The 15,989-nt window shown below is 49.4% G+C and overlaps 1 protein-coding gene across 1 annotated transcript in view; it reads right to left on the bottom strand.

The window, feature by feature from the left end:
- HMCN2 (hemicentin 2) overlaps window positions 1-11,684 on the bottom strand; it is a gene marked incomplete at its 5' end in the record, with an annotated part of 150,516 nt that extends 138,832 nt beyond the window's left edge. Inside the window, one exon of the mRNA XM_082610095.1 lies at window positions 11,435-11,684. Coding sequence (XP_082466221.1) covers window positions 11,435-11,684 — 250 coding nt within the window. The remainder of the gene's footprint in view (window positions 1-11,434) is intronic.
- Window positions 11,685-15,989: the final 4,305 nt, after the last annotated feature.

The raw sequence follows: 15,989 nt of genomic DNA on the forward strand, positions 1-15,989 counted from the left end.
CATGATGTTGATGTGGATGATGATGATGATGATGCTGATGATGATGATGCTGATGACAGTGATGATGCTGCTGATGTTGATGGTGATGATGATGTGATGATGATGATGATGATGGTGGAGGTAGAAGTGGGTGAGGATGCTGACAGCAGCTTCAATGCATCGAGTACTTATTATTTTACAGTGTTTAGCTCAGTCCTATTAACAGCTCCCTGTTAGAATTGAGGATGCCAAGACCTTGCTGAAGGTCATATACAGCTAGCAAGTGGTAGTCAATAACTGTACTGGTTTCCTGTGGTCACCGTAATAAAATATCACACACCCGGTGGCTTTTATGTTTTCTTTTTTTTTTTTCTTTTGCGGTACGCGGGCGTCTCACTGTTGTGGCCCCTCCCGCCGCGGAGCAAAGGCTCCGGACGCACAGGCCCAGCGGCCATTCACGGGCCCAGCCGCTCTGCAGCATGTGGGATCTTCCCGGACCGGGGCACGAACCTGCGTCCCCTGCATCGGCAGGCAGACTCCCAACCACCGCGCCACCAGGGAAGCCCAACCCGGTGGATTTAAACAATGGAAGTACATTCTCTCACAGTCCTGGAGGCTAGAAGTCCAAAATCAAGGTGTCAGCAGCCCATGCTTTCTTTTTTCTTTTTTTTTTTTTTTTGCGGTATGTGGGCCTCTCACTGCTGTGGCCTCTCCCGTAGCGGAGCACAGGCTCCGGACACACAGGCTCAGTGGCCATGGCTCACGGGCCCAGCCACTCCGCAGCATGTGGGATCTTCCCGGACCGGGGCACGAACCCGCGTCCCCTGCATCGGCAGGCGGACTCTCAACCACTGCGCCACCAGGGAAGCCCCCATGCTTTCTCTGAAGGCTCTTGCGGAGAATCTGCTCCATGCCTTCTTCCTCTTCACTTCTCGTGATACTAGCAATCCTCAGTATTCCTTGACTTGTAGACACACCATCACTCCAATCCTTCTCCCTGTGTCTCTTCTCTCCTTATAAGGACACCAGTCACATTGGATTAAGGGCTCACTCTACTTCAGTGTGACTTCATCTTAACTAATTACATCTTCAATTACCCTATTTCCAAAAAAGGTCACATTCTGAGGTTCTGGGAAGGACAGGAATTCTGTAACAACACTGTTCAATCTAGAATAATGTCCAAATCCACATATTTGGCTCCAAAGCCTGCTCTATTTGCCACTGGCTATACTGCCTCCAAAAATGAGGGTGATGATGATGATGATGACAGCTACCATTGTTTTAATATTTATTAAGCACCAGATTCTGTTCTATGCACTTGACATACATTCACTGAGAAAAACGTTACAGAAACCTATGAAGTCTCCTATTTACTATCTCCATTTTATAGGTGAGAATTTGAGGGCTAGCGCGGTAGAGCAAACTGCCCAAGGTCTTACAATGAGGAAGCATCAGAGATAGGATTCAAACCTGGGTCCGTCTGACCCCAGATCCAAGCTCTCAACCACGCATGAAGCTGCAGACATATGGCACTTGTTCCCCAGGCCCTCGTTTCTGCTCCTGGAGGGGGCAGGAGGCTCGTGACTGAAGGTGGGCCCCTGCCAAACAGCTGGGCAGATGTGGCGCGGGTTCCCTCTGAGCAGGGCTTGCCAGGTGCAGGGATGATTAAACCCATGACCTTGTCTCCACTGTGCTGCCCTTGAGCATATGAGCCCCAGAAGCTTGGCCCAGAACCACCTCTCCATAGGGAAGTATTTTCCACTCGATAAGACGAGGGTGTGGAGCCTCTAGGACATATGAGGATCACACACAGGAAGACTACCCAGCCCTTCACGTGGGGGATTCTCCAGTCCCTCACCCAGTCTGTGTGTCCCAGTGGTCACGGTCACAGCCAGGCGCTAGAGAGCCAGTCTCAGAAAGACCTCACGTCCAGGACTCTTCCCCGAGCCTGCCTTTCCCACCTCCTTGAAAGCAGAGCTTGAACCCTGGGGCCACTCTGGGTGTGCACATACCCCCTCCTCCCGCTGCAGGGGCCCCAAGCAGGGTCTCACCATCTGCCACCATTGTGGGCAAATTGTGTCCCCTCTCCGGGACTCAGTCCTCCCGTTTCTTTTCTTTTTTTTTAATAAACATTTTTTTAATAACAGAACATACTTTATTATTTTTAAAAATTTTTTTTGCGGGGGTGCTGCTTTGGGTCTTTGTTGCTGCGCGGGCTTTATCTCTAGCTGCAGCGAGCAGGGGCTACTCTTCGTTGCGGTGTGAGGGCTTCTCACTTCAGTGGCTTCTCTTGCTGCAGAGCACAGGCTCAGTAGTTGTAGCTCGCAGGCTCTAGAGCACAGGCTCAGTAGTTGTGGAGCATGGGTTTTTGCTCTGCGGCATGTGGGATCTTCCCGGACCAGGGCTCGAACCTGTGTTCCCTGCATTGGCAGGCAGATTCTTAACCACTGCGCCACTAGCAAAGTCCCTAAAACCACCTCTTCCCTGGGGAAAGTTGACAGCACACCTGGCGACCCAGAGAAGATGCTCAAACTCACTCTCTATCAGACATATGCAAATTAAAACAGGTCACCATTTCTCACCTATCAAATTAGCAAAAAAGAGAAGAGTGACGTCCCCATATGCCAGCAAGTGTTTGGGGAAAAAGCAGTCTCACACTCTTCTTGGTAGGAGGGTTAGATGGTACAGCATTTTTGGAGGACGGTTTGCTGATACCAATTAAAAATTTTAAAATGTTCATATGCTTTAACAACGAACCAATTATAGTTCTGAGAATCTATCCTATAGATATGTTGTGGGTTTTAAATATTTATTTATTTTGGCTGCACCGGGTCTTGGTTGCGGCATGCAGGATCTTTAGTTGCGGCATGTGAACTCTTAGTTGCGGCATGTATGCAGGATCTAATTCCCTGACCAGGGATCGAACCCGGGCCCCCTGCATTGGGAGCACAGAGTCTTACCCACTGGTAACACCAGGGAAGTCCCGTTCCTATAGATATGTTTTTGCAAATGTGTGTGTATATTGTAAGGAAACTGAAAGCAAACTATTTTTCATAATGTGGGATCAAGGTAAGATAAATTAAGATCCCTCCTGTAACACCTTCTGTAGTCATTAAAACAATGCAGGGGATCAATATTTCCTAACATAAAAAGAGATCCATGATATAGCATGTGGGGGAGAAGAAGCAAGTTGCAAAACAGTATGCAGAGTATAATCCCGTTTTTTATATAATAAAAAAACTAAGTGTATATATGTATACAAGTGAACGACACACACACACGGTCTGGAAGCACACAAAATGATTAAAAGCGTTTGCATCTCTTGAGAGTTGTGTTATTAGAACATTTAAAAAGCATGTTTTAAATTTGTAATTTTCTGAGGAAACAATAACTTCAGTTATTCACTGAAAGAGCTAAGCCCTGGTGCCAAATTTGACAAAGAGCACAAAGAAAGAATATCATTTACTGATCATACATATTGAAGTAAATGGAAAACTCCTAAAGAAGACACTGGCAAACAGAATCCAGCTGTATATTAAAGAATAATCCACAATGACTGAGGAGGGCTTATGCAAGGAATGTGGAAATGGTTTAAAATGAAGGAATCACATCCAGAGGTCAAAAGGAGAAAGATCTTACAAATATCTCAACAAAGCCAGAAAGTCACTGGCTAAAATTCAGCACCATCCCCATTTGGGATTTTTGTTTTGGGGGTGTTTTTTTCTACCTTTAGAAAATTAAGAATGAAAGTCTCTTCCTTCACCTGATGAAGTAAACCTCAAACGAAGAACCAATATCATACAATGATATACAATCAGAAGCAAGACAAGACCGACTTCAGCTACCACCATTTCTTAACACTGTGCTAAATACCACAAAACATTCCAAACAAGCAAAAAATATGATTGGAAAAGAGGAGACAATATTACAGTTTGGACAGGCTGTGATTGTCAACCAAGAAAACTCAAAACATTACCCCCCAAAAAATTAGAACTAGTTTTTTTACAAAGTCTTCAGTAAGAAAGTTGGAAACAAAATAAATATATGAAAATAAATTGCTTTCCAACATACTAGCAATACTCATTTGCAAAAAATGTAATGAAAAAAATTCCTGGTCAAAATAGTCATACAAAACCCAAAATATTTAGAAATGATCTTAAAAAGAAATGGGTGGAACCTATAAGGAAAAAAAAAAGCCTATAAGTTTTTTACAAAAGGAAATAAATATGTAAAAAAAAAAAAAAAGGAAGAGGTTTCCTAGAGGAAAACAATTAGATTTTTTTAAATGATAATTCTTCCCCAGATCAAGATTTAACCCAATTCTGAGCAAATTCACAGTAGGAATTTTTTTTTTGGAAGTTGACTGTTTTCTACTTTTCACCTGAAAAGAAAACATGTTCAACAATATTTTGAAAACGAAGATGAGTAATAAGAACATGAAGAAGCTGCAGGGCTAAGTAACTCTGGAAATGAGTTGCATCTATAAGATTAAAGGCAAAAGAACTGTACTCTAGTGAACAAAGTTGTTTTCCACGGGGTGCAAGTTAGCAATGCTAAAACCACGATAAATGTGGACTAGAACTGAAAATTAAGTAAATGACGAGTAAGTGGTGAATGGTAAGGGCCAGGTTAGTCACTGTCAGAGCGGGAGGTTATAGATAAGCAAGAATAGGAGGCTGGAAGGATCCACGTGGTAATCAATGAGAGCTGGAGACATCAGAATGAACTCATGTTCAGCTTAATACAGATACAGTTAAACAGAGAACTATTTATAGATATGGGTATACACAAAGGTTACATATACAACATGTATCTCCTTGCTCTGTCAGCTAAAGATGCAGACGCGGTGACACCCCAGTAGCAACACGCATACCTAGCACTCAGATGCTGGTGTCTGATACCATTTTTCCATCAACGGAACCAGGGCTCCTTGGAGAAATGACTAATTCTAGGACTGGGGAAGGAAATACATAAGACGGGTCTGAAATATCCTGTAGTGCCAGGAAGTAAGAAAGTGCTTTAAAAAAATTCACAACAATAGGGGTATGTCAAAGGCACACAGAAGCTAAATGAAAGAGTCCCAAAGACTGAAGTTGGAAAAATTTGAGCAACAAAATAAAGTAGTATTGGATTCTAACCCAAGGTATAAAACTATGAATCCATACTGATGTATATAAATGATTGAATAAACAAATAAATGGAAAAGAATCAACTCTCTCATGCAGAAGATTTCCAAACAATTTATGTAAATACCCCACGTTCAAGGAGGTGGATCACAACTCCCTACTTCTTAAGTGTGGGCTGCGTGTAAGTGACTTTCTTCCAGAGAGGACAGTACAGAAAAGGAGAAAGAAAAGAGTACGCTTACAACGAAGACACCTGACAACCTCAGCCAGGTGATCAAGGTCAGCGTCAACAGTGATAAGTCATAATGATAGAATGTACCCTTGACATGACATGATGAGAACGGCATTGTTCCTCTGTGGTCTTCCTCCCATTACCCAGTCTAACCAGAGAAAAACATCAGGCAAATCATGACTGAGGGACAAAACATCTGGGCAATACTCGTCAAAACTGTCAAGGTCATCAAAAACAAAGTTCGAAAAACCATCACAACGAAAAGAAGCCTTAAGGGACATGACAACTTAATGGGATCCTGAATGGGCTCCTGGAACAAATGTTAGGGGAAAATTGAGGAAGTCTGAATAAAGAATGGACTTTAGGACTTCCCTGGTGGCGCAGTGGTTGGGAGTCCGCCTGCCAGTGCGGGGAGTGCGGGTTTGTGCCCCGGTCCGGGGGGATCCCACGTGCCGTGGAGCAGCTGGGCCCGTGGGCCATGGCCGCTGGGCCTGCGCGTCCGGAGCCTGTGCTCCGCGGCGGGAGAGGCCACGGCGGTGAGAGGCCTGCGTACCGCAAAAAAAAAAAAAAAAAAAAAATCCACCTGCCAATGCAGGGGACACAGGTTCAAGCCCTGGTCTGGGAAAATCCCACATGCCGCGGAGCAACTAAGCACGTCTGCCACAACTACTGAGCCTGCACTCTAGAGCCCGTGAGCCACAACTACTGAAGCCTGCGTGACACAACTACTGAAGCCTGCGCGCCTAGAGCCCATGCTCTGCAACAAGAGCAGCCACCGCAATGAGAAGCTCGCGCACCACAGCGAAGAGTAGACCCAGCTCGCCACAACTAGAGACAAAGCCCGCGCACAGCAGCGAAGACCCAATGCAGCCAAAAAAAAAAAAAAAAAAGTAATGGACTTTAGTTAATCATAACATATGGGGACTTCCCTGGCGGTCCAGTGGTTAAGACTTCACCTTCCAATGCAGGGGGTGCGGGTTCGATCCCTGGTTGGGATCCCTAAGATCCCACATGCCTCGAGGCCAAAAAACCAAAACATAAAACAGAAGCAATGTTGTAACAAATTCAATAAAGACTTTAAAATTGGTCCATATCAAAAAAAATCTTTAAAAAACCCCCAACATATCAGTACCGGTTTGTTAATTGTGATACATGTACCATTGTAATATAAGATGTTAATGAAAGGGAAAACTGGGTGTTGGGTGTATGGGAACTTCTTTGCAATAATTCTGTAAATTTAAAACTGTTTTAGGGCTTCCTTGGTGGCACCGTGGTTAAGAATCCGCCTGCCAATGCAGGGGACACGGGTTCGAGCCCTGGCCTGAGAAGATCCCACATGCCACGGAGCAACTAAGCCCGTGTACCACAACTACTGAGCCTGTGCTCTGGAGCCCATGGGCCACAATTACTGAAGCCCACATGCCACAACTACTGAAGCCTGTGTGCCTAGAGCCCGTGCTCCACAACAAGAGCAGCCACCACAATGAGAAGCCCGCGCACCACAACAAAGAGTAGCCCCAGCTTGCTGCAACTAGAGAAAACCCGCACACAGCAGCGAAGACCCAAAGCAGCCAAAGATAAATATTTTTTTTAAAAAAACTGTTCTAATTAAAAGTTTATTAAAATTTTAAAGCTGTCAGCCAATGAAAAGATAAAGAAGATACAGCTTATATACACAATGGAATACTATTCAGCCACAAGAAAGAAGGAAATCCTGCTGTTTGGGACAACTTGGATGGACCTTGAGGGCATTATGCTAAGTGGAATGAGTCAGACAGAGAAAGACAAATACTGTATGATCTCATTTATATGTGGACTCTAAAAAAAAAAAAAAGTGAAACTCAGAGAAACAGAGAGGAGAGTGGTGGTTTCCAGGAATCAGGGAGTGGGAGAAATGAGGAGATGTTAGTCACAGGGCACAAACTTGCAGTTATGAATAAGTGCTGGGAATCGAATGAACAGCATAGTAATTATCACTAATAATACTGTATTATGTACTTGAATATTGCCAAGAAAGTAGATCCTAAATGTTCTCACCACAAAAAAAGAAATGGTAATTATGGGACATGATGGAGGCATTAGCTGACTGCTATGGTGGTAATCAATGCAATATATAAATGTATCAAATCAATACATTGGACATCTTAAACTAACCCAATAGTATGTGTCAATTATATTTCAATAAGGCTGGGGGTATATATATATATTTTTTAAGAATAGGAGGTAGGGGCTTCCCTGGTGGCGCAGTGGTTGAGAGTCCGCCTGCCGATGCAGGGGACACGGGTTCGTGCCTCGGTCCGGGAGGATCCCACATGCCGTGGAGCAGCTGGGCCCGTGAGCCATGGCCGCTGAGCCTGCGCGTCCGGAGCCTGTGCTCCGTAACGGGAGAGGCCACAACAGTGAGAGGCCCGCCTATCCCCCCCCCCCAAAAAAAAGAATAGGAGGTAGGATTTACACTATTATAAAGCCAAATAATGAATACAATGTGCTCCTGGCACAAGAACTGTCATACAATGGGACAGAATGGAAAGCCCAGGTAAACGAATAGATATAAAGTAATTTTGGATAAAGGCAGGATCTAAATGAATGAAAAAGAAAGGATTATTTGATAAAATGTAACTATACCATCAATTATCCTGTTCTGGAAGAATTACATCAAATTATTTTTAATACCTCTGCCAATTTTTTTTAAATTCCAGGTTAAAAAATTAAATATGAAGAGAAAAAAGAGAAAACGAATGAAAAAACCTAGAACATGTACCTAACTGATTTTGTGATAGAAAAAAATCTTTCTGAGAATGAAAGTGAAGAAATTACAAAGGGAAGAAGGCAATAGATTTTGTTACATAAACATTTAAAACTTCAGAACATCACGAATCACAAATATTAAAAGACAAACGACTAGGAAATGCTAACCACGTAACAAAAAACAACTAATATCATCAGTATAAAGTCCCCATACTGACTGATAAGAAGACCACTAAAAACCCCGAATGGAAAAATGAGTAAAGGAACTGACAATTTACAAAAGAAGAAATTCACACACGGAAACATCTAGTAAACACTTGAGAACTTACTGAGCCTCACTAGCCATTAAAATAAGAAGATATCATTTTCCATCTTTTGAATTAGGAAAAAAAATGTTATTCTAATCCCTAGGGTTGGGGGCAGCTGCTCTGAAACGGTCCCCTCAAATGCCTCTGATAGAAGTTTAAACTCCCAAAACATTGGAAAACAATTTGAAGAGCTGCCTACCCACTCAGTGTGTTTATAATGACCTAGGAATTCCACTTCCAAAAACTTAATCCAATGAAAAAACCAATCAAAGATGCAGACAAAGATTTACACACCAGAGTGCTTTTTGCAACATTTTAATAGAGAAAACCCGAAAACAACCTAAATTTCAGCCAAAATAAAACCATTAGCAAAAGTCTAACTTTGCAGTTTGGGAACATACCACTTTTTTTCATTTAAACACTTAAAAAAATATTTCCAAAGCACAGGTTCTGGTTTATCTCCAAGCATGTGCAGTCCAGAACCACTGAAACTTGCCCTTCAAAGCATGGTTTTTGGGGTTGAAGGTAGGGGGTTCCTTTAAGAAGGCCCTCCCAGGATGCAGCCCTAGGGGGGCCTGAACTGTCAGCTAAAACCCCTGACTCTCAGCTCCTCTTCCACCAAAGGGAATTCCATTGGTTGATTCAAAAAACACAGCCTAACCTAAACCACAGATCCAATCCCTGCTCAGAAGCCCTCAGTGGCTGCTCGCGGCCCATAGAAGGAAATCTAAGTGCTCCGAGTCCTCAGCTCCACAGTCACAGCCAGGACCAATCTCGTCTCTCCCCACTTTCCCATTTCACCCCTCCTACGCCCTGGCTCCACACCCACACACACCTGCCCCTACATGTCAGCCACCACCCAGCGAGTTCCATGTGCTCAGGGAGACCTCCGTCCCACTGCATCCCTGGCAGCTATAGCATTGCCAAATGGTCCAAAGCTGCTAAATTTCCCTTCATCTGCTTCAAGTCCTGCTCCAATGATGCTTCCTCAGAGAGCCTTTGGTTAGTCCTTTCCCTTGCTAGCCGATAGTCAGGAGCCATCAGCAGTGACAACTTCCACCCTCTGCCTGGCTTGTCGCCAGCAGACTGCCGGCTCCTTGGTGTGAACCCTGCCCCCTTCACACCGGAAGCCTCACAAGATTGTGCACACAGCAGAGACTCAATAAACGCTGAGGTCCCCCTCCCCTGGACCTGGGGTGCCTGTAGGGAGTATGGTTTGGGGAGCAGGGGTGGGGAGAAGGATGGGATTTTTTGTTTCATAGAAGATGGAGTGAAGGCTGGAGAGTCACACACGCGCTCGGCGCCCAGAGAGGAGAGGTTGGGGATGGCATGAGGGCTTCATGAAGATGATGGCCAGAGAGGGGGCAGTGAGGATGCTATGGGTCCCGGGACACTATGTCTGGTTGCAACAGGCTGCTCTCCTGCCCTACAAGTGCAGCCAAGCATTTTAGAGACAAATATGGGTTATGAATCAGAAATTACATCAGCCTGGCAGGTGGCCTTGCATAAGTCCCATCCGTGTCCTGAGCCTCAGTTTCTCCAATTGCAAGAGAAGCGTTGGATTAAATGATCCCTAAGCTCTCTCAATGCAATACCTTTGGAAGCCCAAGAATGACCCAGAAAGGGAGTGAGAAAGTTAGGGGGGTAGAGGGTGACCTGCGTCAGAGCTGAAACCCCCAGGACACACCTCACACCCCACGTCTTCACAATTCCACCAGCCTTGCTGCCCCCTGACCCTCAGATGGGAGCTGTCCTTCTGATGTTCCCAGGAAACTTTTTCTAGACCCCTGACTTCTGTGCTTTGAGCTGCAGAGCCCTACAGAGCCCAGAACTCCTGGAAGCAGAGGGACTCCACACTCAGCCGAAGGGCTGCATGGTATTATGTACACCGACTGTGGCCCATTTTTCAAATATCTGTAATGATGCTGTGATTAATAAAGAAAAATTATTCTAAAAGGGCTTACTAGCTCATATAGCCTTGGGCCACTGTGTATTTTTTCAGCACAAGAACACTTTGCAGAGCAATTCTGCAAGGAATCTGCCATTTTTATTTTATTTTTTGGCTTTATAAAGCTATCCTACTAGATAGAGAGGTGACTAATAGGAACGTGATAAAACGGAGTAAAATTAATCACAGGATCTGGGGGGTGGGCAGACAAGTGTTTATGTATTTCCTACCCTCACCCCCCCCATTTTGCTGTAAGTCTGAAGTTTTTCATTAAAAATGTTGGAGAAAAAGCAGTCCTGCCACTCAGAAAGTTGGGAGTCTAAGCACGCTCCACAGCTGTTTTCCCTGAAACTCCCCACAGTGGGGTCTCCCAGGGATCTTTTCAAGGGCATGCCCCTAACACCTAGTTGAAAGATAGGGGGCTGCAGGCGAGGAGCTGCTGTCTGCAGGGTAGAAGGGTTTAGGTGGGGGGACCTGGCAGTGAGAATACTGCGGGTAGAGGCGACGTGGTTGCTGTTTTTCTCGCGAGAACAGGTGAGGGGCAAGACGCGAAGTTCTCCATCCTGGGTGGCTCTTCTGGCCCCCGAAGCCCACGATGGGAGCGCATTGGAAGAATTAACAAAGGCAAATCCGCAAACCTTGCGGAGGCTCATGCGTGCCAGGCCCTGGACACGAAGGACCCATTTCAACATCTCAGCAAGTTTGGGAGGCAGTTCTCGCCCCGTTTCCTAAAGGGGGAAGGTGCGGCTCCGGAAGGTGAGGTCACTTGCTGAAGTCGCAGAGCCAGGAGGTGGCTGCGCGGCATTTCAACGCAGTGCCCCCGCCTCTCCGTCACTGGCCTGACGACGCAAGCTGGGAGACGCGGGAGAAGGGGAGAGCAGGTTCCCGGGGAAAGGGCTCGGCGGCTGCAAGGCCTGCCCCAGGTGCCCGGCCTCGGGCAGAGTGAAGGCGTCGAGAAGGCGCCCCCCGCCGGGCCGCGGTACAGCCTGCGGGCGTCCAGTGCGCCCGGGGCGCAATGCGGGCAGGTGAGCGCACCGCGCCAGGGCACCGGGCCAGGGGCGCGGCGGACGCCGGGGGCTCGGGGGGACGCTACCTGGATCACGGAAGGGCACCAGCGCGTAGTTGCCGATGGCCTGGTTGCCACGGCTCAGGCTGCGCTCCAGAATGCGCGAGGCGCCGTGCATCACCTGCATCAGGTCGTCCCACATGGAGCCGGTAACGTCTAAGACGATGGCCAGGGTGGCATCCCCCGTGGTAGGGGGCAGCGCCGTCCCGGGCTCGCCGGCCACCGCCGCTGCTGCCGAGACCACCAGCAGCAGCCGCAGGAGCAGCGCCCGGGGCATCTTTGCTGAGCGCGGCCGAGGGGCTGCGGCTGCCGCGGTGGAGGCTCGCGGGGCCTTGAGAGCGCGACCGCCCTGGTGCACCCAGCGGCCACCCGACGCACGGCTGCAGCGCGGCGCCTCGCTCCGTCGGACCGCGGCCGGTGCGCGCGGGACGTGGGTTTGCGGCGGGGTCCCCCTGCTGGGAGACCGAGGCGGCCTTAGAGCCCACCCCGTTCAGGGTCACGGCCCCGCCTCCTCCGCTCCCCTCACTGTGACTCAAACTTTCCCGGCCCCGCTGCTCGCCAGTCCAGACCCGGGGTTAGGGGAGGACGCGGGGCGGACGGCAGAAGGGAGCTGGGCCCTCGGCCAAAGCCGCAAGGGATGGGGACGCACGGGAGGCACTGGACACCTGCGCCTCCCGCCGACCGCGCGCCTCGCTGCGGGGGCGGGAGAGGGAGGGGGAACGGCGCTGCCCCTGCCCTGGAGGGCTGCCCACGGGCCCTGGCTTTTGTGGCTCCCTCCACCCAGCCCCCTAAAAACTGACCCCCCAATACACACGCACACACACACACACACACAGTAACTCCCTTTCTTTCCTCAGGAATCTGTGCTTCCCAGTTGTTGTCTATTACTGTTATCATAATCAAGCAACGGAAGGTGAGCAGCTACTATGTGCTAAGCGTTTTCACATAGTTATGATTTCCTCGAGTGCTCGCTGCAACCCTGGAGGGAGGCTCTAACGCTAAACCCATTTTACAGACGAGCAGACTGAAGCTCAGTCATCCGCCCACAGTCACTCAGCTCTCAAGTAGTAGAGAGTCGATTAGAAGGCAGCTCTGGAAAGATTCCGAAGCCCCTGGGCCCTGCTGCGTCTTCCAAGTGTTACCAGACATTGTCTAAGGTCATCTGATGACTCCGGAGGATGGGGGATGCCCCTCTGTCCACCCGCCTCGCTAGATCCCCTGGCTCTCATGTGAGGGTTCTGGGACACAGGGGAGATGTTAGTGGTGCTGCCTGGGTGCCTATAGCCATCCCCTCCCAGACAGTGCTCCCTCCCACCACCTGGAGAGGGCCGGGCACCCCACCACTGCTCAGCTCAGCCTGTGCTCTCATGGCTTATTTCTGCGTCTCTCTCCCTACCGGCCTAGGAGCCCCTTGAGGGCAGGGCTGCATCTTGTTTCCCCCAGTCAGCCTCCAGTTCCCCAGCCCAGTCCCTGGCACGTGCGGGGCGGGGGGGGGGGACTCACTCGATATTGACTGAATAAATAAAGAAGAGACAGCTTTTGTGGGCCTGCCTGGTTTTGAGAAACATGGGAGGGAGCCCAGCTTGGTCCTCTCACTTTTCAGTCCCTCCCCTGAGAAGATCATGCTCCAGGACAGGGACAGGCAGCCCCATGGACATGGCTGAAAGTTCTGGGTCTGTATGGGGGGTGGGGGCGGTGGATTTCTCCAGCCCCTCCCTTCCGGAGCCCTCAACCAGGAAGAAGCGCCCCCCCACCTCCCGCCCATAACTTCTCCTTCCCCCTCCATCTCAGCTCAGACCCCGCCGCTGAGGTCACTTCGGCACCTTGCCCTGTGACCCCACAGCCCCTTGTCTGACCCCTTGTCCTAGTGCTGACCACACTATATCACCAATGTCTTCTCTGCCCCTCCCACCCTAACTCTGAGCTCTGGGGCAGCAGAGACCCAGTACCTGCACATGGTAGGTGCCCGATGAAGGTTTGCCACCTAAATGGATCAGCGGGTATCAGAGAGGCCCGATGTCTGGGCGCTGGCCATGGGGAAGAAGTGACACACATCCTCAGGGACCCAGTTCTAGACCAGGGCGAGGACCTTTTATAAGAAGGACTAGGGTCCAGGGAAAATGGTCTCCGGGGAGCTGCCTGTCTCATGGGATAGGGGAGGAACCAAGTGCCTAGACCCAGGTGACAGTAGAACTCACGGTCCAGCTCATGGGAGGTTGAGTCACCTGCTCTTCTGAACACTGGCTCTTTAAATCTTCCTGTGCTAAGGCTGTGGCTGGCCCCAGAATCTGGGCAGGGCTGGGCCAGCTGTTGGAGAGAGAAAAGAGGCCCCAGCTGTGGGAAGGCAAAGGCGAACAGGAGCCAGGAACCAGGCAGGGCTCACAGACGGTGACATTTCAGGCACCGTGCAGGGGACCTTTGAGGACAAATGAGTCCTTCGGTCATTCACTCTGCATACATACATTGGCTGAGCCTAAGCTGGGTGTCCAGCACTCTGCTAGGCCCTGCTGGGGGAGGGGGGACATGCAGATGTGTAAGACATGCTTCCTACCCAGGGGAGAAGAGACATGTAAACAAATAATTCTAAGTCAATGAGCTAAGTGCTAATAGAGGAATTACCGAGAGCTCTGGGAGCTCAGAGGAAGGAGTGGCTGAGCCCAGGAGTCAGAAGAGGCCACAGAGTGAGCTTGAGAAGCCTTCAAGAACAAGAGGGGAAGGGCATTCGAGGAGTAGGAACAGGATGTGCAAAGGCAGGAGGACACGAGAGATCCACTGCTACCCCATACAACTGGAGGGTGATGACAGATGAGAGGACAAAGGCCAGATCTTGAGGGGCCTTACGTGTCTTACAGAGGACGTGGGGTTTCTGCAGAGGCCCTGGAGAGCTACTGAAGACTGTCCCTCAGGAAGCAACCTGTTCCAATTTGCATTTCAGAAAGGTCGAAGTTCAGAGGGTCAAACTTGTAGATGCCAAGAAGCCATAAACCTTCTCCCCGAGGAGCTGAGAGCAGAACTGGTCCCAAGGAAAGCAAGATGCTTCTCCTCAGGCTGATCACAAGAACAAGTTGGACCATGGATTTGAGTCCCCAAATAGCCTTGTGACCTTGAGCGAGGTCCTCGCCCTCTCTGTCTTGGTTCCTCATTTGTAGAATCTGGGAGATGGAAGGGGGCTGACAAGATGGCCTCCAGTGGTTCTTGCAACTCCCCCACTCTAGAACCATCTCCGGGGTCCCTTGGAGACACAAGAAGGATGCAAGGGAACGTCTGAGCTCATGGTAGCAAAGCCTCCCCCAATTGCCGTGGAAGGGAGCCTTGGGCAGGCACCTGTCATCCAGGATGGCCTGGCTGAGCCTTTCCCAGCGCTCAATGCTCCCAAGAATGTAAACATGGTCACACAAGTGACGAGGCCCACTGTGCCAAGCCTGAGCACAGGAGGCCCAGGAGGCCAGAGAAAACACAACCGAACCTCGTCAACCAACTTCCATCCCACCCCACCTCGACTTTACAGACCTCCTGGGAGCCCACATTTTTGAACTCGAGATAATCCACATTCTCCCCCTGTTTCCAGAAAGAGTAGTCTCAGTGGAGTTGTTTCCTAGCATACCACATGTTTGCTACGGAGAGCCCCGTGGGTCTGGCCCATCAGCTTAAAGGAGGCGTGCATTGTTATGGCTTCCCCCCACCCGTCACCTGCTCTCAGCCTTGGCTTGGAAATCCAGGCCTGTCTACTGTGTCTTCACTGGGATCCAAGACCAGCTGAGCGTCTGGATCAGAACCCAGGGCTCTAGATACTTGGCTGGTCCCAGAAAAGTGGCCCCTCCCGACCAACGGGCCCTTCGCTTCCTCACGTCCCACTCCCTAAAGGCGTCCTAGTCTCCGTCCTATCAGACCCTCCGTGATTCTAACACCCACCTCTCACCTCATCCCACCCCAGCCCTCTCCCTGAAGGAAACTGCTTTATTCCTCTGAAAGAGTGAAAAGACTAATGATGGATAGCAGTTGCCAGATTCTTTTTTTTTTTTTTTTTTGCGATACGCGGGCCTCTCACTGTTGTGGCCTCTCCCATTGCAGAGCACAGGCTCCGGATGCGCAGGCTCAGCAGCCATGGCTCATGGGCCCAGCCGCTCCACGGCATGTGGGATCTTCCCAGACCGGGGCACGAACCCGTGTCCCCTGCATCGGCAGGCGGACTCTCAACCACTGCGCCACCAGGGAAGCCCCGCCAGATTCTTATTGAGTGCCAGACACCCTGAAAAACACCCCCTTAGATCTCCGCTGAGGTCAATATTTACCCTTCATGTGACAGGTGGGGAAACTGAGGCTCAGAGAGGTGAAGTCCTGTGTCCAGGCTGGACTTGGCATCCATGCCTTCCTTTCTACAGGACCCAGGATCAGCTCCTCCACTCTGCCTCAGAAACACGGGGGGATGATCTGTACAGGTTCCCTGCAAGCAGCACTTCTGGAGCTAACGTGGACCTGGGTGGGCAGCTCCTTGGGCTGGACTTGGACTCAAGTTTCAGACCCTCAGCACCTTTGAAATGCCGTAAAGTCATATCCTACCATGTCTCACCAAAGTGCCTGG

Source organism: Mesoplodon mirus (genome assembly GCF_964341445.2).
Source record: "Mesoplodon mirus genome assembly, chromosome: 1".
Taxonomy (NCBI): Eukaryota; Metazoa; Chordata; class Mammalia; order Artiodactyla; family Ziphiidae; genus Mesoplodon; species Mesoplodon mirus.